Source organism: Protopterus annectens, chromosome 9.part0 (assembly GCF_019279795.1).
Source record: "Protopterus annectens isolate FY-2018-M chromosome 9.part0, PAN1.0, whole genome shotgun sequence".
Lineage (NCBI taxonomy): Eukaryota > Metazoa > Chordata > Ceratodontiformes > Protopteridae > Protopterus > Protopterus annectens.
The window spans coordinates 214,803,984-214,831,185 of record NC_056743.1 but is presented as its reverse complement, the minus strand read 5'-3'; the positions used below and the strand labels follow the sequence as shown (position 1 = coordinate 214,831,185).

Sequence of the window (27,202 nt, the reverse complement as noted above, 5' to 3'; positions counted from 1 at the left end):
GCAGGAACTGGCCTACAAAGAATTGGTCCTTTCCAGTGTCAGGCCACAAAGAGGCAGATACAGACGCCCCAGAGGCAGATCACAGCCCCAAGGCTCATACAGGCCTAAACAATGGGGTGCTTCTACCTCCAAAAGTGGAGAGGAAAAATCACAGCCATACAGGAAACAGTCTCAACGACTTCCCCCTGCTATAGCACCAAGCACTTACCTTCTGGCAGCTCCTTTGGGGGGGGGGGGGGGAGCTAGCACTTTTTACACAAAATTGGCACATGATCACCCAGGACAAATGGGTCTTAAATATCGTATCTCAAGGCTACAGGTTCCACTTTCACACCCTGCCAAGGTCAAACGGTATGCCAGACCTGCCACGCAATCAATGGGCAGAGGCACAAAAACAAGTTTTATCTCTCATGGACATGAGAGCCATTCCGCAAGTACCACAGCAAGAGCAAGGACAAGGATTTTACTCAAGGCTATTCTTGGTAGCCAGAAAGGACAAAGCCTGGAGACCAATACTGGACCTGTCTATCTTAAACACATACCTGGATATTCCAAAATGCAAAATGTTAACTCTGCAGCAGCTTCTGCCCATGCTGGGCAAGAAAGCTTGGCTTGTGACTTTAGACCTAAAAGAGGCATACCTGCATGTCCCAATCAGACAATCATGCAGAAGATACCTCTGATTCATAGGTGGCTCAATGCACTACCGATTCTCTGCACTGCCTTTTGGCTTATCTACTGCGCCCAGGGTCTTCACAAAATGCCTGGCACCAGTAATTGCATTCTGCAGACAAAGAGGAATACAAATATATCCTTACTTGGATGACTGCCTTATTCAAGCAGAGAACAAGGACATCCTACTACAGCATCTGGCGTTTGTAAAAAGATTACTAACAGGTCTAGGGCACACAGTAAACGAAATGAAATCAACACTCATACCCTCTCAAGAGATAATATTCCTGGGTGCATATTACATCCGAGTGACGTCTCCAGGTGCATCTGCATTTACCTCCTACTGCGCCTTTAGGCATCAAATATTGCTTGTTCATATTTGCATTACTAATTCCAACCCATGCTGCATACAAGGTATCAGAATGTTTTATCTTCAAGCATACGTGATGGCAAACATAGGTGATCACTTCATTTTTAAAAGGCTGAAGCCACGCCCACTGGGATTTAAAGGTATGCACTCAAAAGAGCTGTACTGGAGGGAATGAGTTAAATACAACTGCCCAGATGGCTTATCTCACGCCAGACAAACACAGACAACTGACTACTTATTTCAAAATGTTGGCAACAAAGAACCAGTTATCTGCAAGAAATATTCTGCAGGCTTTGGGCTTCATGACATCCTGCATACTACTAATTCCATATGCAAGACTCCATATGAGGAAACTTCAATGGTATCTAAAAAGTGTTTGGACTCAACATTGCCACAGCCTGGAAACGATAATTACCCTCATTCCCTGCCTGCAACAGGAGTTTCAATGGTGGGCAAAAGCCTGTCACCTCAACACGGGACAGCCATTCACCTTACCCACAACCAGGCAGACATTGACAACAGATGCATCAGATTATGCCTGGGGGGCCCATATGGCAGGAAGATGTATTCAGGGCACATGGTCCGCAAGTCAAATGCATCTACATATCAATCAGAAAGAGATGCTAGCTGTTCAGAATGCCCTGACAGCCTTCAAGGATATACTTCATCCAGGACAACTACTGATAAAGACGGACAATACTACAGTCATGTGGTACATAAGCAGGGGTCCACGCATTCTTACCCCCTCTGCAGACTAGCCATGAACTTGTGGGACACAGCACTGACTTACCAAGTACATCTGCAAGCACAATTCCTGCCAGGAAGGATAAATACTCTAGCAGACGAGCTAAGCAGAAACATAATGGATCCACACAAGTGGAAATTGGATCCACACAAGTGGAAATTGGATCCACAAGTCTTCAGCATGATAACAAGGAACTGGGGGTGCCCGGACATAGACCTATTTGCCTCCCCTCACAACTGACAACTACAGAGATTCTGCACAAGGACTTATCACAAGCAAGCATGGAAAGTGGATGCTCTATCTTTCAGCTGGAAAAACCTAACAGTATATGCCTTTCCTCCTCTGCCACTCCTCCCCAAGGTACTCCTCATGGTCAGACAAGAGAAGCCAAAAATGATACTGATTGCCCCAGACTGGCCCCGCCAGCACTGGTATCCAATCCTAAAGAGCTTGTCTCAATGCCCAGCTTGGAAATTACCTCAAATTCCTCACTTATTGACCCAACAAGACAGTATGATGCTGCACAGCCAACTCAGGACCTTAAACCTGGCAGCATGGCGAATAATGTAGCTATTCAAGACACACCTCTCTCTAAAGCAGTGATGGATGTTATTTTGGAGGCCCGGAGGCCTAGCACCAGAAAATCTTATGCAGAAAAATGGAAGAGATTCTGTGCTTGGAACCAGGCACACGGTATTGACACGACTGTTCCAAATATTCTTCAGAATTTGCAATACTTTACTGATATGCTGGATGAAGTCCTTTCCTTTTCATCAATTAAAATTCATGCCTCTGCCATTTCAGCTCATTACAGTACAGAACCACCTATTTTTTCTCATCCATTACTAAGGCAGTACCTCAGAGGGGCCAAAAACATAAGACCTCCAAGGAGAGCACCAATACCTGCATTGGGACCTCAACTATGTCTTGGAAAAGCTCACACTTCCTCCGTTTGAGCCAGCCTCTGCAGCTGATATAAAATTCTTATCCTGGAGAACAGCTCTGCTCCTAGCAGTTGCGTCCGCTAGACGAGTCACAGAGTTACAGGCACTCATGGCTGTGGAACCTTTTATCATTTTCCATCCTGACAGGGTTTCTCTAAGGACAAACCCTACATTTATGCCTAAGGTAGTGTCCACTGTGGCCCTTAACCAAACAATTCATTTGCCTACTTTTTATCCAAACCCACAGAATAAGGGTGAGAGACTTCTGCATTCTTTGGACATTCACAGGCAGCTAAGCTTCTACTTGGACAGAACCAAAGCTTTCAGAAAGACGGAACAACTTCTAGTAGCATATGCTGCAGGATCACAAGGAAAGCCCATCTCAAAACAGACTATTTCTAAGTGGATAGGCCACTGCATTCGTTTCTGCTATTCACAGCATGGCAAATCAGTGCCTAAGGGCATTAAGCAGCCACTTCAGCAGCCTTCCTCAGAGGAGTACCAACCAAAGACATCTTAGAGGCTGCAACTTGGAGTTCAGTGCATACTTTTACAAAGCACTATCACTTACCTCTCTACTCTAAGTCCAGGGCAGGCTTTGCCACTGCAGTTCTGCAGGGCCTGATAGCCTCTCCTAATCCTATTTAGCACCAGCCTCCCAACCTTAGCTTTGGGATTCAACCCAATGGTAATGACTGCAACAGTGAAACATGATGAACATAGTACAGTTGTGTACCTACCATAAATGTAGATGTTAGAGTGTATTCACTGTTGCAGTCCAGGTTACCCTCCCACCATCCCCCTTTTTACATTGCTGGGACTTATCTGTACTTCTCTATTCTATACAACCTATGTGGTGTATTTGCTTGTAGATGAAGGAAAAGTTGATTTTTGTATGTGCATGTTTTTCGGCATAATATAGCCTACCATTTTAGGGGCACCTGACATCTGGGGCAAGAAAAACTGAAGAAAATGGCGTTGGCTGCATCTTTTATACCCCTGGCGCACTGACGTCGGGGAGGAGGCGATAGCAGCCAACGCCAGACCTAGACTTTGGAACTCGGGCCGACTGCGGGTAGCCTGCCAGCATGATAACCCAATGGTAATGACTGCAACAGTGAATACACTCTAACATCTACATTTATGGTAGGTACACAACTGTACTTTCTCTTTTAGCTTCAAGCTCAGTATGTCAATATTGCTGCTTGGAAGCGAGACTGCTGAAGAAAGACTTACACAGCATCAACATGCTTGGCTATGTTTTGTACTTGATTTTGTAGAAATGCAGTTGTCTCAGCAATGAGCTTTTAAATAATCTTTATAATTTTGTTGAATACTTATCTCCATCCCAGGCTCATACTGCATTTTCTTTTGGTGGAAGGCTTTCCTTCTCCTGTTGCAGAAGGGTAAGGCAACCACAGTTCCTTTTGCTGCTCTTACCCTTTTTTGTGTTGAGACGTTGCAATCTGCAGTTCTTCCTAAGAAAAAAAATGTGAATGAAACACAGGTGGTGAGTTTGCTGGTTTAGACTCCATGGCTGGGCTACATTCAACATTAAATGCATCATATCTGTACACTCCTAGTTTGACTAGGTTTGTTTCTGTGGCATCAAGTTCTATAACTCGTGTGCCTTTTGTGGTCACAGAACATAGTCTGGCTTTCAGTACATTTCTGTTCAGTTGTTTCTGTTGCTTTCAGATTCTAAATCTCCTAGGTATGACAATTAATAGGCTAAAATGTGATATTCACATCTCCTAAACTATTTAAAAAATCCATGCAAAACTCTGTTTGCTGTATAGGGCCAAACCCTACCTAACACCCCAAGCCAGATTAGCCATTGCTAGATCACAACTTCTGTCCACCCTACTGTATGGCTCACACACATTCACTAAGCTACGCCACTCTGACCTCCATAATCTTGAATCCCGCTATAACAAAATAGCAAAATATGCCACCAACCTCCCTCACAAGACCCGTCATTGTACTGCTCTTCAACAAGTCAAATGGCTAGAACTCCCCAACCTTATTAACCCTCAGTCATCTTACCTTCACCCAAAATATCATCCCCAATCCCAAAAACTGCTCAACCATATCAACACTAGTCCAGCTGCAGGTTAACAGCAGGACCCTTAGGTCTTCAGATAAGCCATTGCTCAAAATCACTCAGTCTTGCAACTACCCATGGTGACTCTCTATACTCTTACAAAGTAGCTAAGCTCTGGAATGCTCTCCCTCTAAGCATTCAAATCACTCACTGTCATCCTTCCTTTAAAACTAAGCTAAAGGATCACCTCAGACAACTGGCTCTGCCCATGTTGCTCACCAGGTTAAACTCAGATCTAATTATATTCCCCCCCTCTCCCCATGCATGTTTCACGTGTTTTACTGCTCAACTATCTACTAAAACCACTACTACAATGTCCATTTTTCTTTCTTTTCATCTCTTTTTTTACTCTGCAATTCAAGCCACACACTTCATGTACAATATGCTCAGCTTTGTATTCAGGTTCCCAGAACCCATGAGTCTAATGTTTTCTACATTTGATACTGCTTCCTCTGTAACAATATTCTCACCTGTATTTATATGTAAGTTATCAAAATGGTCTCGTGTTATTTGGTAATAGGTTATATCAATTCTTGTATGCTGACAATTATTGTATGACTTGGTGATTTTGTTCAGTATTACAAACCTTAGTATTATCTATCTCTGTAACTTAATGCTGGTGATTTTCTCCCCGAGTCTCCACTGAAAACGGACTATGTGCCCAGTTGGACACTACCCAGCAATCAAATATAATAAATAAATAAAATATTTTGCTGTTTTCCGTTGTAATCCTCCCTCCCTCTCTGCTTCACACGTTTGCTGTGAGTGTCTGTCTTCTGATTATGTGAATTACTTACCTTTTACTTGTTTGTTACTGCAGAATTGTCATCTCAGCTTGATATGCAGGGATTAACATTGTTTTAATTTACTGTTTGTGCCCTTCAAAGATTTGCTGTGGATTTTTACTTTTAGCCTCCAGCTTTTTACATTTTGTGGTTTAGCTGAAGGATAGCATCATACTGTTCATCCATCTTGCAGTATTACTATTTTTTTCTTTCTGAAGCATATTAACATGACCTTCAATCTTTATGCATTTTTTGTTCCAGTTCCGGGATACACTAAGTGCATTTAAGTTGTGCCTAACTCCATGGCTGTATTTCTTTACATATAACATTTTTAAAATCTCTCCGACAGATGTCAACTGCTACATTGTCAGACCTTTATTGTACAAGATGGGCACTTCATTGTTGTGAGAAATTGTTTGTGTATAGTTCTCGAGTTCTTTTGCAGTCTTTTGGTGTTGTGTCTTCAGTAGCTTACACTTTATGAAACTTTTAAGTGAGGCTGAGCATTGTTAATCATTTGTAGCTTCTGTCACATTTCTACATTCCTAGTCCACATTCCATAAATACATAGTGTCAGTTTGAACCTGATTTTCGTTTTGTCTTTCATTATCCAGCACCAAGTCATTTAGCTCTCTCTGCCATTTTTTTTCAAACTCCTTTAAACAGGTTATTTTTTTGACTTGTGATGTCACTTGGATTAGTACACTGTTAGTGTGCTGACTTCTTGCATAGCTGCAAATCACGGGGTGAGTGAGTGGTTTACTTTTTCTTGTTGCCTATTGTTCCTTTATTGTAACATTACATTTCCAGATATGGACTCCCATTACCCTGCAGTACCTTTTCTACAGATTTCTCTAGGGTTGTTTTACTTAATAACATTCTATAAATTAAAATATACATTTTGCTAGTCAGAGTAATGTATTCCCACTCTGCCAGAACATTTAGCACCAAAGTCATCACTCTCAAAGTTTGTTTACACATTTTGTCACCTGTTTGGAATATTTTGATGTAAAGCATTGTGGCACCACAATGTGGTTTGTGAACAAACTATTATATCAGTTGTGTATCATTGTGGCTGTATCTCAGCCAGAGCTTCTGTTCACCTTCCATTTGTACTTACTGTGGTTCACATGTTTGTGAATGGTTTAGGTTTTGTTTATTTTTTTATTTACTTGTATACATTTCTTCACCTGGTCTGTCTGGTGCAAATGATCAGTTGTGATCAGTGTACTGTTGTTGTAATCAAACTAAAATTAATTTAAATAATGATAGCAGTACATTTATTCTTTTGTTTTTTCTTCTTTTGCCTCTCATTTTTTTCTACTGCAGATCAGTCCGTTCATTATCCGTGCTCCATTTTTGGAAGGGAAGCACATTTCTAAATATACTTTGAATGTTTGGTTAATGGTATTGTTTTCTGTTGCCAAGAGACCTAGTGACATGTTTTTCCTTTGCTGGTAAAGGGCATTCTTTAAGAAAAAATACTGCCTCTTCCAGATGGTGTAGGAATGTGTCTAGCAGGGGAGCGCTACAGAATCCTGAAGACTCAAAATCCCGAAGACTCAAAATCCTGAAAACACACAGGATACCAACACTTACTATATTCCAGCACAAGTAAACCATATTACTCTTCTCCAACTATTACACCCCCTGCTACTTGGGGCTTGCCTCCCTGCATATTGTTGAAGGGTAATATGTTTCTGTATGTATTTGTGCTGGAATATAGTAAGTGTTGTTATCCTGTGTGTTTTCAGGATTTTGAGTTTTCAGGATTTTGGTCTCAGGAGTTTGGGCTTTCAGGATTCTGTGGCGCTCCCGTCTAGCAGATATTGTTGCTGTAGTCCGCTGGTTATCTTGATCACATTTACAAAACACTGTAGCAGCCAAGCCTTTTTTGGAAGGACTGTCTTGCAGGCAGTCTCTTAAGAATTTTTGTGCTTTGCTTGAGTCTGTTACTGTAAACAATCTAAAGTTTGTTCCAATGGTTAATCCCTCTTCTGACATCTTCTATAAGTAAGATAATACTAAACAATACCCTCTTCTCTCCAAGTAAGACAATAGTTAAGAACAGTAGTTAACACAAACATGGGTAAACACTGTTAATATGCAAGTACTCATTTTGATAGACTTCAAATGAGAACTTCTTAAGTGGATTCTTCAAGGTTTGCCCATTCCTCATTAGATCATAGGTATACTTTTGGGATTTTCTTCTTGGGTAAGCACCTACATAGTAGGTAATTGTAGATTTAACATATAGCAAACGTTCTTAACACATTTTTGTGTTGTAGAACAGTACCGTTCAGGTAGGGAGTCAACATTGCTGAATTATAGGAGTTTCCATGTCTCTCGATTGCAGCACAGGGTCACTAGAGTCTACCTTGATGAATACTCAAATACATACATTGTTATTGGCATCTTTGCTTACTGTCTGATATTCATGGGGAGTATGTGTAACAATAAGTTGTAACATTTGGATTTCGCATTCACCTTATTTGTGCTGTCTGGCCATGACGTTAAAAAAGCAGTGCCCCTATTGGGTACTAATGTCAGTCTCTCTCTGAGAAGCTACTGGCATAAATAGACTCTCACTTCTTACATGTCATGTGTTCATCTTCTGTTCAGTTATTTACATTTTGTCTCTCTAATCTCTTTTAATGGCAATTTTTTACTGCATAGCTGCAGTATTTTTTCCTTCAGTAAAATGTTTTATTGCCCTTGATGTTATCTCTGCCAGTGGAAACTAAATCTGTCTCCAGGTGGAATTGTGGTAGGTAAGTAGCCCTAAAGGAGCTACTTTCCCAGCATAATGTTGAAAATTGTGAGCTCTGTGGTATACGTAATCAGGTCAGAAAATCAGAAGAGAAAGTATTTTGGTAAACCACCAAAAAATCAGTGAAAGTAAAGAAATTGATTTAGAAGAGAGCTGAATTTAATAATAAGGCATTTTCCCAGTTTGATTCTGTGACGGTATCATCTTTAGAGACAAACCAATTCTCTATCAGTAACGCCCCACTGACAGCAACAGGAATTTCATTGTTACTGTGACAGTGCGGTTTTGCAACAGTGTACACCAAATATAAGATCAAACGGGTACCTTTGACAATACCAGCATCACTCTTTGTAACGATGATAGTTGAGGTCAAAGTGTCTGAGCTGCAGGTTTCCATAGTGTAGACTCTCTGGTAGCTTGGACATTTCAAGAGTAAAGACTGTATGAATTTGCTACTAATGACATTTGCTGTTATTCATGTTAGCTGGCAAGCAGAAGTTTTGTGGTAAATCTGGATGCTTTTGACTCTGAATTGCAGAAACGGGAGTTGGAAGATACTGTTTTGTTACTTTTAGTATCTAAGGTTTGTATTTATCTTTTCAGGTTTTAGTTGTTAAAAGAATATTTAACATAAGGCATCATTTTGATTTTTTTATTCCCACACACCTTAAAACCTGTAGATTTATTTGGCATAATGCATTTTAGGGTTGTATTCACTTTTTCCTCTATCCATGGCAAGAAAAAAAATAAATGCTTGTCTTCCTGTCATGTGCAATATCAAGTTAAAATGTTGCATACATATTTGTTGTGAATGAGCTATAACTGAAATACATCTGTAATGCAGGGGAAGAAGACAAAAAAATAAGTGCCGAACTAGAACACCAGTATAAGCAGGGTTTAGACAGTAAATTGTCTGGAAGAAATGATCGACACTGTGGCCTGGGCTTTTCTGAGGTAGGAAGAGTTATCTTTTTTTGCCTGCCCTTTTCTGCCAATCATGGATGTAAAAAAAATCTGTTAAAATGTTAGAATTATTTTTAGAATAGTTCTTCAGTAATTGTATGCTTTGTAATATTGCTTTTTTTCTACTTTTGATAGTAGAACTGTAATAGTACCTTCCTGAGAAAGGAATTCTTTCATATCTAAAGTAAAATATGTTAGATTTTAGTTTTTATCATAGGTTTAGGCTTGTGCTGCCTTGAGTTCTCTTATCCGAATGTAACATTTTATTGTTACATAGCTTAGTTAACTTAAACCCTGATTATAATTGGGCTATTATTATGTAGACTTGTTGCATGTGCACAAGCAGTACAGTAATTTATCTAAGAGGAATGAGTAAGGCTTGCTGGCAGTCATCTCAGGAGTTATGTCTGTCCAATACAAAGTGTAGTCCATTGTTCAGCCCGGTTGATTACACGGAAACATCCAGTCACCAGCAGTGAGCTGTTGGTTATTTAGTTGGGTATAGAAGGGCAGTTTTCTTAGAACATCAGTAAGATATATCAGGTAACAAAACATGTTCTGCCCAAAGGTGTGGTGACATGAGTTAGAAGGGCATTTTTATTGCTTATATTTAAACATAGTTGTGGCTTAAGAGGCAATGGTAACAATGTTTTATCTGTTTCCGTCAACCTGCCTGTACATCATATGAAAATCACCATTTTTTTAGGTGTATTTTTCTTTAGGATATTAACATTTGCATACACGTGGTTTTCTTGAAGTACCCTTGATAGTACCTGCAAACATTTTGCAATACTCTCTCTTACTTAAAACTGTCATGATTCAGCTTTGAGATTGCTTAGAATAGCATAAAGGTTTTTATTGCTATTGTGAAAAATGAAGCATTTCTTAGTCTTTGAGTGTTCATGATACATTATTAAAAATAAACTTGCATGCTGGTAAAGCCATGATATGTCAGGTTTTTGCAATGAAAAAAAAGTTGACACACTTCTGCCGTTGTTAATGAGTTATAGCACAAAAGAAAAAAAATATGTTTTACCTTTAACTGCTACCCATGTTCACACCAAGCTGTATAAGGGATTAGTTGACAGTGCTGAATGTGCTCTTCTTAATGAGAAATTGCCATCACTTAGAATGCCTTGGAAGCTAGCTGTGATTTTAGTCAGATGAGCTAGTGTCGTAGCATTGCCTTCAAAGATAAAACAAGAGTGCATCTAGACTTATGAATAGACGAACATGAGAACAGTAACCAGTTAAATACATCATTAATCTTTGACCTGAAAAAATGATTTGTCTTGAAAGCACTGGAAGTGATATTGAATAAAAGACCAGAATTAGAAACCCTCTAAGTTACATTGTATGGATAAACAGTGGTAAATAGAAACCCTCCAGAAATATTTATGTCCAGAAACAGGTATGAGTGAGTTTAAAGATACACAACTATTTGTAGACAAACAATTCTGTTATCTAACTTTTTCCAGAAACAACAGACCTGAATTTATAAGGGAGAACATCTGCCAAAGAGTACCATCATTGCAAGCATTTGAGTAATAACTTGTTATAACTGTACTGTACATAGTCATCTTGACAAGGCAAGTATGAAGCAGTTCTACAGTTGACCTTATCTTTCTATGTAGGCCACAAATATACTTACACTAGGGAGAGGTTCCCCCATTTTATGTGTAAATATGTAATATATAAAAATGCAAACGTTCAAGATGTAGAGCTATTTGAAGAATTATTTATAATGTTCTTTAGATGTTCAAGGATCCCTGCCTGTGTTTTGTAACTGTAGAGATATAAATGTTAAACTATATGCGATTGTCGCACTGCTGTGGTAGTAAGTGCACATCTAAAATTTTAATCTTAAAAAAGGTGGTCCTTGAAATACCCTAAGGAGTTTAGAAATAAATAAATCTACTCCTAGCCTTTCAACTAAACATTTCCATAATTTATGTGGTGGAGATGTTTGCCATTTGAAGTATTTTGATGTCTGTATTAAAAAAGAGAGAGATGGTCAACTTAATGCTGATGTTTCATGTTTACTTGTCAAAAGGAAACCAGGTTCAGTTTTACCTTTAATTTTTTACAGCCGTATTGATGAAGTACCTGATCTGTTGATGTCATTTTTCATTCATTCCTCAACCATTGGGTTTGGATCAGAACCTTGGATCTGACTCGGCCGTTGCTATAGCTCGGGGTCAACTGAAACTCTTGAGCTCTTCCCTACCCATAATGCACCAACCCCTAACATACCTCAGATCTTGTTTGCCACTTTTCCCGTATAGATATGTGCAGCTTTGCTCTTGAGTGAATTTAGAGAGAAGTGCTATTTCAGTAACATTTTTTCCTTTTTTATTCCAGTGTATACTTAGCGTGTTTCTTAAATACCATTGCTGGTGTTTTTTTAAGGATTTAAATCTTTTCTAGATTACCTACACACACACACACACACACACACACACACACACACACACACACACACACACACACACACACACACACACACACATATGTTTAAAACTTTTATCTTTACTTGTAATCCTTCCTCTTGCACTGTTGTTACATTCCTTCGTACCATCGTCAGTAACCATTTTTTTCCTTCTTTCATTCCTTCTTACCTTTAAGATTTTTTTTTTTCATATCTTTGCTTCTTCCGTCATGGCTGAAAAAGGATTTAAAAAGTGCAAGGAATGTGGTCCTAAGCTACCTTGTTCTGATTCTCATGATCTCTGCATCTGTTCTTTAGGCCCAGAACATCTCAATGTGGAATGTGGTGTTTGCAAGAGTTTTAATCCACGAGTAACAGTGGACTGTAATAATTGATTCTAAAAGGACTGCTGCCTACTACCTTTTCAGAAGCTTTATCTGGGGCTCAACCCCCTAAAATAGTTTTTCAGGACGCTCCAAAAAAGCCCCGCAAAAAGTCTGGCTCTTTGACTCCATCTTCAAAGGAACCTCCATACACAAAGTCCAGGTTAGATCTGAAGCCGTCCGGCTGCAAGTCTTCCACAGCATCACCTAAAAATATCTTCGGATCTGAGTACCTTGGATCCTAAAGTACGTCCTTGGGTCCAATACTCTCTCTCTCTCTCTCTATAGACCCGGTACTGTCTAGGGTACCATCTCCCTTTCTTTAGAGACAGCATTCCAAATCGCCATCTATTACTTCATCTCATCCTTCCAGGAGTCTCACCGAAGCCAACATACATAGAATGATGAAGTTTCTCTCGGTGCAGATACAGATGGCGGTTCTCCCAGCTCCTGCCCCCTCGGATCAGGAAGCCTTGGGCCAGCTTTACTTCTCCAATACTGACTCCTTCTCCGATTCATCATTTTGTTTTGGAGTCCTTGGATCCAAGTTTGCTGAGACGATCTGGAATGGATCAAAGGCTAGTGTTACCCTCTGATTCAAGGGTTTCTCTAGCACCTCGGCAAGGTCAGATCCCAGATCTTGGGGGTAGACTCCGACATTTTCTGAACCGTCTCTGCCCCTTGGATCCTCATCCCTGGGCAGCTTGGCTCTGACCTCTGTCTCTGGTAGATTGCCTTTGGGGCAAATGGAACCAGTAGGGCAGAAGCATGGCTTCTCGGCTCCATCTCCCTGGGATGGCCTGCCTTTGAGGTATTGGAGTGTGTGTTCTGTGCTTCGGTGGGATGGACAGTCTCTCCCCCCTCGGATCTTCCTTCTATATCTCATGTGCCTCTGTGCCGTGAGCCTCAACATTCCACTGCACAGGGGCAACCAGTCTAACCCCTCCAGACTACCCAGCAGGGTATTACTGTCTCTTCTGACACTTCCCCAGAACATCTCACCAAGGAAGTAGGGGAAGATCTCACCATAGAAGTACCTGGAAGAGAAAGTGCAAAAGGAGGAACTTGGATTTCCCACAAGAAACCATCTTAGAAGACACTGATTTCGACGAAGTGGAAGTATCCCCTAGATCACCACCCGAAGGTGTCTCATTTGGAGACATTCTGGAGACTCGTAAGCAACGGGGTGGTTATTCCTCCAAAAAATCCTTCTGTGGAGGAATCTGTGTTTCTGGAAATGTTTGGATCTTGCCCTTCTACTTACTTGGCAACTCCACCCACTGATGAGCTCATTGATTTCATCTCTCAGTGGGTGTGGAAGGAACCTGATGCAGTTGAACCTATCCCCAAGAGACTAGACAGAATTCTGTCACCTCTGACAGGAAGGGAATACTGGACCAAGGAAGTACCAGTAGATGTTATGGTTGTGGCAGCAGCCATGAAGAAGGAACTTGTGGAACAAAGTTCCACTGTCCATCCCTCTAGTAGAGAATCCAGGGCTTTGGACAGATTTGAGAAGCTTGTCTATGCCTCAGCAACCTTTGCTCTTAGGTTGCTGAACTGTTTGTCACATTTCACTAGGTTGCAAAAAGATTTGATAAAGAACTGTCCAGTACTTTTTCAGGGACTACTAATACAGTGACTTAAGCTTCGGTAGCCTCGCAGTTGTCAACCCTTCAGCCCATCTCAAATTCATCCATGGGGCTTATCTCTCGTGCAGCTGAGGGTACCTCAAGGGCAGTGGGTTCAGGCATCTCAGTAAGGAGACACGCCTGGATGCGCTTGTGTAACTTTGAGGAGCCATTCAAGTAGTCTTTCATCAGTGCCCCCTTTGACTGATCTTCCTTATTTGGCCCCAAGGTGAAGGATACACACACACACACACACACACACACACACACACACACACACACCAGGTGTGAAAAAGATGGAAAGACTTACACTGCTGAAAGAGTACATTTTTCGACCTCTCAAAGGACCTTCTCTAGGAATCAACGAGGGGGACAGAAAATGTAGTTCAAAAGATCTCTGGGTCCTTTCCAAGATCCACTTGGAGATGGTTTGTCCAGAGGTGGGGGGTGCTAATGGAAGACTCCTCCCACGTGGCATTGGTGGCCCGCAAAACCAAAGGTCTAGAGACATGTTCTCTAACAGGCCCCATCAATGCTCTTGAAAGGAGGCCCGGTTCTTCACCTCCCTCTGGAGGCAGTCGGGGGGGGAGGGGTTGTTTATCCCTGCACCAGAGAGCCTGGCTAGACATCACAAAAGACACCTGGGTGCAGAGGATTATTTCCAGAGATTATATAATTCCCTTTTCCTTTCCACCTCCATCCTTACAAAAGTTTCCCGATGTTCCACCCAGTCAGAGGAAAGCAGCAGCACTGGAAATTTAAAAGCTGCTAGAAAGAGTCATCCAAGAGTTTCCACCAGACCTGAAAGGATCCATGACTCACTCAATTCTTTTTACTGCCAAAGAAAACAGGGGACTGGAGACCAATTCTGGTTGTCAGCAAGCCAGCAAATTGAACAAGTCAGTTCGACACTCAGAAGTTTTGGATGGTCACGGTTCAGTCCATTCTGCATGCTATCACATAATTATGAACAGTGGGTCCAGAAGGTTCTTGTGCGTCTGGCTGGGAGCCAGTCATTTCCAGATCAGAGCCCTGCCCTTTGCTGTCACCACAGCCCCCTGGGTGTTCACCAAATGCATGGCAGTGGTGGCAGCTCACTTGAGATTGCAGGGAATTCCGGGTGTTTCCATATTTAGACGACTGGGTCATTACTGCTCCGGCCAAACATCTGCTCATAGTAACGAGAGATCGGGTATTCCAAACTTGCTCCCTTCTGGAAATTACAATAAATTGCAACAAATCTCAGTTGTAACCATCTCAGACAATGGATACCATTAAAATTCAATTGGCAGCAATCTCTAACTTTCATACAGGAGTTGACAGTTCTTCTCGAGCCTCCAGTAAGACATGCAAGGCTTTCCTAAGAGGCAGTATTTTACTTGGACCAACTTGTAAAGATCCTACTCCTCCATGGGATTTCAGTCTTTTATTGCAGGCCAAACCAGCAGGGAAATGTTATCTCAAATTTATGACCTGGAAGATGATATTTTTAATTGCTATTACCTGTGCTAGGAGAAATTTCAGAACTTCAAACTTTATGCTCTAAATCTCCTTACTCTGTTTTCCATAACGACAGGGTGATGTTGAGAACAAATCCTTCCTTTCTAAGGTGGTGTCAGAATTCAATATCAGTCAGTCTATTAACTTGCCAGTTTTCTTTAAGCAGTTTAAAACAAAGGTGAATTTATGATGTCCTTCAAGGATGCATCTGCAGTCCTTACAAATGGGTTGTCCTGTCGTCAGGCAGCCCTTCGGTCGGCCGGATTCCAAAGTCTGGGTCTGGCCTCGGCTGGTGTCGCACTTCACCCGACGTCATCACTGCAGGTCTTTGGGTATAAAGGCATCAGCCGACGCCATTTTCCTCAGTCTTTCTTGCCGCGTGGCGCCCGAAGCAGAAGCTGTTCGCAAGTGCCGGTCGGTCAGATCCAGAGATTACTACTACCGAATACTACTTCGAAGACTTCTATAAAGCTAAGTACCCCGTTGGGGACTCTTTCTTGCCTCAGCCGATGTCAGAAAAAGTGTATAACTGTTTAACTTGTAGGAAACAAATACCTCATAAAGATTTCCACTCTTACTGCTTACCTTGTTTAGGCCCAGACCACGACGTAGCAGCTTGTTTAGCCTGTGCTTCCTTCAACCGACGAACGCTTAGGCGTCGGTCGGAGTTTGCTGAACAGTTTTTCGGCTCAGATTTTGCGTACATTATGCCGTCGGATCCTCCGACTACTCAAATTGTTAAGAAATGCAAAGAAAAGGACCGACACTCGCGGTCCGAGGTTTCGGCCGAAACCACGGTTAAGCAAACCGCGAGTGTCTCGGTTTCGGCCGAAACCGAGCAAACGGGTCAATCTTCAGCCGAATCCATGACTACTACCGAGGCCCCTTCTACCCTAGTTGAATCGGCCTCTGAAGTTTTGCCTACTACTGTGGTTTCTCAAGAATTATCGGACACCATCCCTTTGGATGTCTCTACCCCAGCACGTGGTGCTGCTAGGCCTCCTGCAGCCATGTCTATAAAGGCCTTTGCCAGGGCTAAAGCAGCCAAAACTGCTAAGTCTGTGCCTGTTAAGCCCCCCTCTCACAGGCCCAGTTCCAGTTCCCAAATGCTTACTTTGGCAGAGGATCTCATCTCTTTAATAAGGGGATCCCAATCTCACCCAGACAGGGCCTCTCAACCTCCAGAAAAGAGACCTAGAGCAGAGCCCCCTGAGCCAGTGTCCTCAGATGACTCTTCTGATGATACAGACAATACAGACCATCCAGAGGCTCCTTTTTCTACTTATGAAGATTCCGATGCTGAAGAATCGATTCCTTCTGCCTCTCCACCAGAGGAATTTTCCTTTGGGGAAACCTTACACACCATGAGAGAGCAATTCCAATGGCAGGGACAAGATTTCTCAGATTCAAGAAAAAGGCTTAGGACCTTTTTACACTTACAGCAACATAGGCCTTTAGCTATACCTCCAGTTCTTCCTGTTGTGGATTATGCATTTAATGATGCTTGCACTGCTCCTGATACTTTACCTCCAGCCCCTGCTAAGCCAGATAGGTTTTACAGGGTCCCGGACACTCATCACCACTTATACAAGGCTCCTTATGCAGATCCTGAGACTATCTCCCAGGGGCCTAAGGCAGTAGCTTCGACCTCAGCGAAAAACCCTCTCCCTTCTGAAAGGGAATCCAGGTCCTTAGAGAGATGGGGTAAAAAAGTATACACCTCTGCTACTCTCTCAGCTAGAGCTTTGAACTGTCAGTTTCATATGATCCAATACCAAGAGTTTATGCTTGATCAGTTAACTAAGAAACTGTCCTCTGATGATTCCTTAGATAAGAAATATGTTCTAGAAATGGTGAATAACATTCAGCAGATTAGTAACCATTCTTTAAAATGTGGCTATGATGCACTGGAGGCTTCATTTAGATCAGCCATGACTGGCACAGTTATAAGAAGGCATGCATGGTTGAAAGAACAGGTCTTGCCGGATCATGTTAAAGCAAAGCTATTAGATGCTCCTATGGATAAGGTCAGTCTATTTGGTTCTCCTGCCCAACAGGTAATGAAGAAAATGGTAGAGAAGGCAAAATCTGTACAAACAGTTAAAGATTTCTTACAGGTTCAGCCCCCAAGGTTTAGCAGGAACTGGCCTTCCAAAAATTGGTCCTTTCCAGACTTCTCTAAAACTCAGAGAGGCAGGAATAGGCGTTCAAGAGGCAGAAATCAATCCAGAGGAGGTGCCTACAGGGGACGCCAGTGGCAAGGCAATAACCAACGAGGCACAGATACAACCACTACCACTGCAACAGGACAATCACAGTGACTTGGCTCTGACACCGCCTACCAGGGAACAAATAGCAGCACCCTTAGGCGGAAAGTTAGCATTATTTTCAAAAAACTGGCACTATATCACAAGAGACAAGTGGATTTTGCAAACTATAGACCAAGGCTACAGGTTTCATTTCCACACTTTACCAGTAAGAAGAGGAATGCCAAACCTACCACCAAATCAAAAGACAGAAGCTCTAAAACAAATAGCTCAATTAACAAAGATGAGAGCTGTGGAAAGGGTACCACCTACAGAACAGGGCAAGGGATTTTACTCCAGACTCTTCCTAGTACCAAGAAAAGAGAGAAGTTGGAGACCTATTCTCGACCTGTCCGCTTTAAACACATTCATCATTGTTCCAAAATTCAAAATGCTGACCCTACAGCAACTTCTTCCCATGCTGGGCAAGGAGTATTGGCTGGTAACTCTAGATCTCAAGGAGGCATACCTGCACGTCCCCATATGACCAAATTGCAGAAGATACCTCAGATTTCTTGCAGGATCAGAGCATTATCAATTCTCAGCATTGCCCTTTGGCTTATCTACTGCGCCCAGAGTGTTCACGAAATGCCTGGCATCAGTAATCGCTCACTGCAAGCTTCAGGGAATCCAAATTTATCCATACCTGGACGGTTGCCTGATACAAGCGGACAACAAAAACAAGCTGACACAAGATTTACAAAGAGTCATTTGCTTACTACAAGCCCTGGGATACACAGTCAATTTAAAAAAGTCAAGACTGATACCATCCCAAACAAGAACATTCTTGGGTGCAGAATTGGACACAGTAAAACAGATGGCATTCCTAACTGCAGAAAAACAAGAACAACTTCCTCTTTACTCCTTGGCATTAACAAAGCAGAACAAACTAACAGCAAGGAAAGTACTGCAGGCCTTGGGCTTCATGGCATCCTGCATAATCCTGGTCACCCATGCCAGACTGCATATGAGAAAGCTACAGTGGTACCTAAAGAATTTATGGTCTCAACACAGGCACAGCTTAGAAACCGAAATACCACTAATCCCATGCCTGAAACAAGAGTTCCTATGGTGGGCTCAGGCATGCCAGTCAAACCCAGGTTTGTCCTTCCACAGCATTCAACCAAGCCAAACCATCACAACGGACGCCTCACATGCTGGACAAGTGCATTCAAGGCTTATGGACTCCAGATCAGCTGCACCTGCACATAAATCAAAAAGAAATGCTGGCAGTAAAACTAGCAATCCAGAATTTCAGAGCATTCCTCCAAGAAGGCCAATTGATGATAAGGACAGACAACACCACAGTCATGTGGTACATCAACAAACAGGGAGGCACTCATTCATACCCCCTATGCCAAATGGCTCTGGACCTATGGAATATGGCTCTGAGTTACAACATTCAGTTACAGGCAATATTTGTACCGGGAAAAGAAAACATCCTAGCAGACATGTTAAGCAGAACTACCTCGGATGCTCACGAATGGATGCTACACCCGGACATCTTCAAGGCCATCACAAAGAAATAGGGAATGCCACAAATAGACCTATTCGCATCCCCACTCAATCACCAGCTCAAGAAATTCTGCACAAGGACATACCACCCACTTGCTTGGAAGGTGGACTCTCTATCCTTCAGTTGGAAAGGCCTGACAGCATATGCATTTCCACCTCTTCCTTTGATGCACAAGGTACTACTGAAAATCAAAGAGGAACATCCAAGGATAATTCTGATAGCTCCAAATTGGCCAAGACAGCATTGGTATCCATTACTGAGGAGCATGTCTCGGGGAGAAACGTGGACACTAACCCTGATTCCTTTGATGTTAACTCAGAGCGACTACAACATCCTGCATCCAAACCTGAAAACTCTGCAACTGACTGCCTGGAACATTACATAAGAGCAACTAACCCAGATTTATCCCAAAGGGTTAAAGACATTATCCTTGAGGCCCGCAGACCTTCAACAAGAAGGAACTATGCAGGAAAATGGAAAAGGTTTGTCATTTGGAGTACTGAAAGAGGGAAAGATGTGTCAAGGGTAGATATTGCCAACATCCTGGAGTATTTGGCAGAGCTTCTCCATACAGGCCTGTCCTATTCCTCCATCAAGATACATGCATCAGCTATTTCTGCAGAATACAGCTTCGATCCCCCTGTCTTCTCACATCCTCTACTCAGGCAGTTTCTGAGAGGAATTAAGAATGTAAAACCTCCTAGGAAACCACCATTACCAGCATGGGACTTGAACTTTGTGCTAGAAAAATTGACACTCCCTCCATTCGAACCAGCAGCAACAGCAGATCTTCAACACCTATCCTGGAAATCTGCTTTCCTGCTGGCAATTACTTCAGCAAGAAGGGTTTCGGAACTACAGGCTTTAATGGCAGTACAACCCTTCCTAATCTTCCATCAAGATAGAGTGTCCATGAGAACTAATCCTACATTTATGCCTAAGGTGGTATCCAGAGTGTCTCTAAACCAGGCAATCCACCTACCTACCTTCTTTCCCAATCCTCAGAACAGGGGGGAAAGACTGCTGCATACCTTGGATGTACATAGACAGTTGCGCTACTACCTGGACAGAACCAAGGGCAATAGAAAAACTGACCAGCTTCTAGTAGCATATGCAACAGGAAGGGAAGGAAAAGCAATTTCCAAACAGACAATCTCCAAGTGGATAGGAAATTGCATAAGATTCTGTTACACCTACCATGGAAAGCAAATTCCACAGAACATAAGGCCTCATTCTACAAGGGCTACAGCCACTACCACAGCTTTCTTACGAGGAGTGGCTACCAAGGACATTATAGAGGCTGCTACTTGGACCTCCGTGCATACATTTGCCAAGCATTATAACTTACCTCTATACTCTAGATCCCGAGCAGGGTTTGCCACTGCTGTTTTGCAAGGGATCCTAACTACACCATCATTTCTTCTTCCTCCTCCCCTAGTTTGGCTATGGTATTCTACCCATTTGTAAGGACTGCAGATGCATCCTTGAAGGACATAGTACAGTTTTGTACCTACCATAAATGTAGATGTCCGAACAGGATAGCATCTGCAGTCAGGATTACCCACCCTCCTTCCCCTCTGTGGTACTCCTAGGGTATTTGCCCACCTAATAGCTAGCTGGGGGGGATTTCTTATGGTGTATTTGTTTGTATATATGTACATACATGCTTATTTTTTGTGTTTGCCTTCTACTTTTTTGGAAACATTTGCATTTATCCAAAAATTTAGCTATCCAAGAGGGCAACTGGCATCTGGGGCAAGAAACACTGAGGAAAATGGCGTCGGCTGATGCCTTTATACCCGAAGACCTGCAGTGATGATGTCGGGTGAAGTGCGACACCAGCCGAGGCCAGACCCAGACTTTGGAATCCGGCCGACCGAAGGGCTGCCTGATGACAGGACAACCCATTTGTAAGGACTGCAGATGCTATCTTGTTCGGACATCTACATTTATGGTAGGTACAAAACTGTACTTTACATTTGCTTGAATGTTCATAGAGAGCTACATTTCTGCTTGCATGGATCTCTCCATACCCAATCGAACCAAGATGCTCTCCTCCAAAAATAGGCTAATCTGGTGGTCCCCTGCTATAAACAAACTCTACAATAGAAGGAGGAAACTGATGCGGAATAAGGTGAAGTCCCAAGACTGGAAAAACTCCCTTATCAGCCTCAACCAAAAGTTGAGATCCCTCATCAAATCCTCTAAAGCTAGCTATGAAAACAGAATTGCAGCAGATAGTAAAGACAACCATAAGGCCTTCTATAGTTATGTAAAGAATCTCCATGGCAATACCCAGATTTGCTCTGAGCTACTGTACAATGGTACCTCCTATACCGAGCTAACAGACATTGCTAATATACTGGCCGACAGATTCAGTGCCAACTTTACTCCTCTCTCCCCTCCCAAAGGACCTATCACATTAACAGTCGATTGCCAGGCACCCAGTATTACTGCTGCATAGGTTAAAACAGCACTGTCCAAAGCCAAGAATACAGCTTCTATGGGACCTGACAGTATCCCTGGCTGTGTTCTACACAAAGAACTGGCACCTCACCTGTGCCCTGTTCAATAACAGCCTCAACTCAGGCTTTGTCCCTACCAAATGGTGCACTGCTACAGTCATCCCTCTCCACAAAGGAAGAGCGACTAGAGACCCTGGGAGCTATCGCCCCATTAGCCTGACAAGTCTTAATATGCAAAGCTATGGAACGCATCATCATGGACCTAATAAATAAGGATATAGGGAATTTCCAAACTCTGGATCCCACACAGTTTAGTTTTTTTAAGGGTAGATCATGCCTGCTTAACTTGGTCAACTTCTTTGAGTCAGTCACCAGAGCTGTGGATGAAGGCAAGGTGGTGCACACAGCCTACTTTGATCTGGCCAAGGCCTTTGATACCATTCCCCACTCAGGAATTGTAGAAAAACTCAGTAAGCTAGGCATCAACCTCATTATCACTAGGTGGGTTGCAAACTGGCTAGATAGAACCCACAGTGTGAAAATAGCTGACTCCAAGTCAAACTACCGACCAGTCACGAGTGGAGTCTCACAGGGTTTAGTCCCGGGTCCTCTTCTGTTTGGTATGTACTTCTCTGAAGTCCAGGCCAATACGAAGGGACTCTGGCTGACAAAGTTTGCAGACTGCAAGTTGGGAGCTATCATTAACTCCCCAAGTGATGCTGACATCCTACAGAAAGGCCTCACTGAGACCAACGACTGGTGTCAAAACCATGGCCTTAAGCTCAATGCCAAAAAATGTGTCATCATCCTTTTTGGGAAAAACCCGGTTCCCATGAATTACCACATCGATGGTAGTCCACTGAACACAGAAGGCATTATAAAAGGTCTGGGAACACAGGTTGACGGCAACCTCTCTTTCGACCACCACATTGCCACTTTGGTCAGAAAGTCCTTCTATGTGGCACATCTCATTACTAAGGGTTTTGCATCCAGGGAGAAAGAGGCCACTGTCTCCCTCTACTCTTCCCTCATTAGGCCAATCATCGAGTACAGTGCCCCATTTGGCATTTACCTGAGTAGACATCTGCAGCAACTGGAGAGGCCGCAAAAGTACCTCACAAAGAGGATTCTAGGCCATAAACACTTGTCCTATATGGACACACACAAAAAACTCCAGCTATTTTCTGTCTCATATTGCCTACTTAGAGGCGATCTCTGCTTGACTTACAAAGCCATGTCTGACTCAACTCTGTTAGAAATGCAATATCTAAAGAAATCCCAATCCCTCTGCACCACACGCTCCAGCGACCTCAACCTCATTACCACAATCAACAGAACATGCTGGAGGGACGGGTTCATAACCCAGAGACTGCCCATGCTATGGAATAGACTTCCCATATTGCCTACTTAGAGGCGATCTCTGCTTGACTTACAAAGCCATGTCTGACTCAACTCTGTTAGAAATGCAGCATCTAAAGAAATCCCAATCCCTCCGCACCACACGCTCCAGCGACCTCAACCTCATTACCACAATCAACAGAACATGCTGGAGGGACGGGTTCATAACCCAGAGACTGCCCATGCTATGGAATAGACTTCCCATACATGTCAAACAGAGCACCTCACTGGCCCTCTTCAAGAGAAATCTTGATGAGTGAATGGGAAATAGAAAATTCACCCTGGGGATCACTCCAGTGGCTCTACTTGACAGATGCACTGGGAACTAAGGTTGGGTGGCACGATGCCAGGGTAATCCTATGGGCTAGGCTTGTAAAGGCTCCAGGGCCATTAGCTTAGTACACACCTATGAACATAGAACAAAAGAGGTAAGAAAATCTGATCAGTTATTTATATACTTTGCAGGTAACAAGTTAGGCAAATTGGTTACAAAGGTAACATTGGCAAGGTGGGTTACTGATTGCATAGCCTATGCCTATAATATATTGGGCATTTTCATTTCCAAACCTTTGCGCTCATGCTACTAGATCTGTGGCAACCTTGTCAGTATTTTTATTCAATCATTTCATGGATGACGCATGTGCAGCTGCTCCTTGGGCTAATCCTCATACTTTTATTACTCAATACAGTTTGGATATGGTCCTGAGGGGAAGGGCAGCCTTTGGGTCAGCCGTGGTCAGGAACATCCTTCCCTGAAGCTCACCCAGGATATTAGGTAGCTGGGGACTCTGTCCCAGCGGTTGAGGAATGAATGAAAATTGGCAATATCAGATAAAGAAATTATGTACTTACCCTAATATTTCATCTGTGTTAGTTTTCATTCTTCCTCAACTCCCCACCCACCAACCAACCCCCCTACCTTTGTCATCATGGATGTTTGGAAAAACAAGATGTTTTTAAAACACCACAGGGTTCTGTGGAGCTTCAAATTTTGTTTTTTTTGTTTTTTTCCTTTTTTAGGAAAATTATTCTGATATTTATTACTTGTATCATCTAGCAAACAAGATTTGAGGTATGGTAGAGGTTGGTGCATTGTGGGTAGGGAGGAGCTCGAGAGTTTCAGTTGACTACGAGCTTTAGTAATGGCCGAGTCAGATCTGAGATTCTGATCCAAATCCAGTAGTTGAGGAAAAATAAAAATGGACAACACAGATAGAACATTATTTTAAGTACATAACTTCTTTTTATACTGATGCACATTGGCAGACATATTCACTGTTGTATTCATTTTTTTTAATTTATTTGTTCAGGTATGTTACCACTAGGAATACCTATTTTTATGTATTTGTCTTTCTGCATTCAGCTTTGTTCCTTATTTCTGTATCATTGATTTTATATTTCTATTTTATATACTACTGTTTATGTATCCACTCACAGCAGTTTCAGAAGAGTTCTAGGTATTTGTTTATACAATATTACTTTCAGGGTTTTCCAGAAATGTTTTTGCTTGCAGTACCATTCCCAGACAAGTGTGTTCTGTTTTTCCCCTCCTATCAAAGCTGAATAATGTGTGCAATTGGTTATTGCTCCCAAGTTCAGTTGCTCATGCATAACTTGACTCTTGCATTCTTGTTCATCAGGAAAAAAATAAATTGGAGCAAATTCTGTTCAAAACATAGCACTGCTATTGCAGTTAGAAAAGCTCTTGACTTTTCAGCATCTTGCATTCTTTCTAAAGAAGATAAGATGCATTGAAGTGTTAGTTAATATGTAAATAATAAAGCCAGATACAACCGGTGGAAGAGTTACAAATTCAAGGAATTCTGTTGCTACACACTCAGAACATGTTTCGTGGTGCCTTTCATTTCTTGCATAAAATCCATCCATCCTCAGCCCATTTACCTATTTTGCACATGGGGTCGGGGTGTCACTTACGCAGTGACAATCATCTCGAGCCAAAGTTTACATTGCCGGGTGGCTAGCCCTGCAGTGGTACTTCATTTGCACCACTCATTCGCGTGCACACATGCCTATGGCCAATTTAATGCGTCCAGTCCACCTACTGCGTGTCTTTGGAATTTGGGAGGAAACTGGAGTACCCAGAGGAAATTCACGTGACTGGAGAGAGGACATGCTGACTTTGCACAGAATGTACCCCAGATGAGAATCGAACTGGAGAACCTCTTGCTGTGAGGTGACAGCGCTAACCACTCCTCCACTGCGGCCACCCAAAAAATAAAAATATAATATAAAATGCTCATCAACAAACAGAAAATAGAAACACCTTTTTTTCCTGGTGGAACTGTAGAAATTATGTAAAACATATCCAGTATTCAGGCAAATGTAATTAACTAGGTTAATTGTGAACCAGGTTCAGTGCTTTTGTCTTCAGAAGATCTTAAGGGAGAACTGGAATCAATTTATTCAGTTCATAGGTACATTGGTGTGTACTAGGCTAATGGCCCTGGAGCCTTTACAGGCCTAGCCCAAAAAATTGCCCAGGCACCGTCCACCCGATGTTAGTTCACAGAGCCCCTATCCTACAGGGCAGCTGGAATGATCCCTGGAGTGAACCTTGTTTACCCATCCACTCGTCAAGATGCCTCTTGAAGAGGGCCACTGCTTGACATGAATGGGAAGCTTATTCCAGAGTATAGTCAGTCTTTGGGAGATGAACCTGTCCCTCCAGCATGTTCTGTTAATTGTGTTAATGAGGTTGTAATCTCTGGAGCGTGTGGCGCTGGGGGATTGAGATTTCTTTAGGTGTAGCATTTCAAGTAGGGCTGGGTCGGACGTGGCTTTGTAAGTCAAGCAGAGATCACCCCTAAGTAGACGATAAGAGACTGAGAACAGCTGAAGTTTCTTGAGTCTGTCCGTGTAGGACATGTGTTAGGCCTAGGATCCTTTTTGTGAGGTACTTTTGTGGCCTCTCCAGCTGTTGTAGGTGTCTGGTCAGGTACATGCCAAATGGGGCATTATATTCGACAATTGGTGTAATGAGGGATGACGACTTTTTTCCTGGATGCAAAACCTTTGGTTATAAGGTGTGCCATGTAGAAGGATTTTCTGACAACAGTGGCAATGTGGTGGTCGAAGGTGAGGTAGGTGGCTGTCAACCTGGGCACCCAGATCTTTCAGTGTTACTTACTGAACAAAGTTATGACCAAAAATACTTTATAGCTGGTGAAGTATTAGGTAAACATAGTAAACAAGCTCCATCAGTTCTTAAAACTGGAATTGTAGTCACTAATAAAGGCAACACAAACAGTTTTTACTCTTCATAAGAAACTAAAACTATACAATTAGGTCATTAAAGGCATTTTAACTCCTACATTTTATTTATTTATTTTTTAATTTTATTTTACATTTGTTAACCGGGAGGGTCCGACTGGACACAGGTCCTTTTCAGCGAATGCCCGGGGAGAAAAGCTCCATGTTACACTATTAGCATTTATACATTTCTAAGCTTTCTTAATGGCATGTTTAGGTGTTACAATATATCACAGTAGTACAAAAATGAAAAGTTACACAGCATGTAATGCATCTAGTAAAACAATTAGTAGACTAAAATGATTTTTTTCTCATATACATTCTCATTCACATATACATTTATACATTCACATTTGTATATATATATATAGATATATAGATATATATATATATATATATATATATATATATATACCCTCACACCCCACACATCAAAAAGTATAGGTATTGAGGTAAGACCAAGATGAGAAGATGAAGAGATCTAATAAGGTATATACCTTTCTCAGATAGAGATTGTATCCTTTATCAGGTACAGATGTAATAGTATACAAGTGTTGGTATGTTTTACCCTGTTGTACTGATGCGGAGTTTGGAGGTAAGCATATTAGGAAGGCTGTGTAAGGAAAGTGTTAGAGAGTAGCAGAATCGTTACAACTGTGCATAGTTATTGTTTACCCTGGGGAGTAGCAAGAGCAAAGCCAATTGTTTGAATAGTGGGATTTCAGGAGGTATTTGAATTGGGTACTAGGAGTAGTGGCAGTTATATGGCTTGGGAGTGAGTTCCAGTTTTGGACTATTGTACAGGCAGAGAGAGACTTTCCTGCTTAATTTTTATGTCTAATTACATGAATGAGGTTTTGGCTGCTAGATCTTAGGGCTCTAGTGGTGGTGTAGGGCTGAATTAGTTGCTGGACTGCCGGTGTTTTCTCAGAGTAGTAGTAGAGCGTATGTG

The 27,202-nt window shown here is 42.2% G+C and overlaps 1 protein-coding gene across 2 annotated transcripts in view; it reads left to right on the top strand.

Moving 5' to 3' along the window:
- Nucleotides 1–27,202, top strand: part of CCHR9.PART0H11orf58 (chromosome chr9.part0 C11orf58 homolog) — a 284,231-nt gene that overhangs the window by 161,928 nt on the left and 95,101 nt on the right. For both annotated transcript variants that reach the window (XM_044082772.1, XR_006366214.1), the window contains exon 4: nt 9,235–9,344. In XM_044082772.1, coding sequence (XP_043938707.1) covers nt 9,235–9,344 — 110 coding nt within the window. The remainder of the gene's footprint in view (nt 1–9,234; nt 9,345–27,202) is intronic.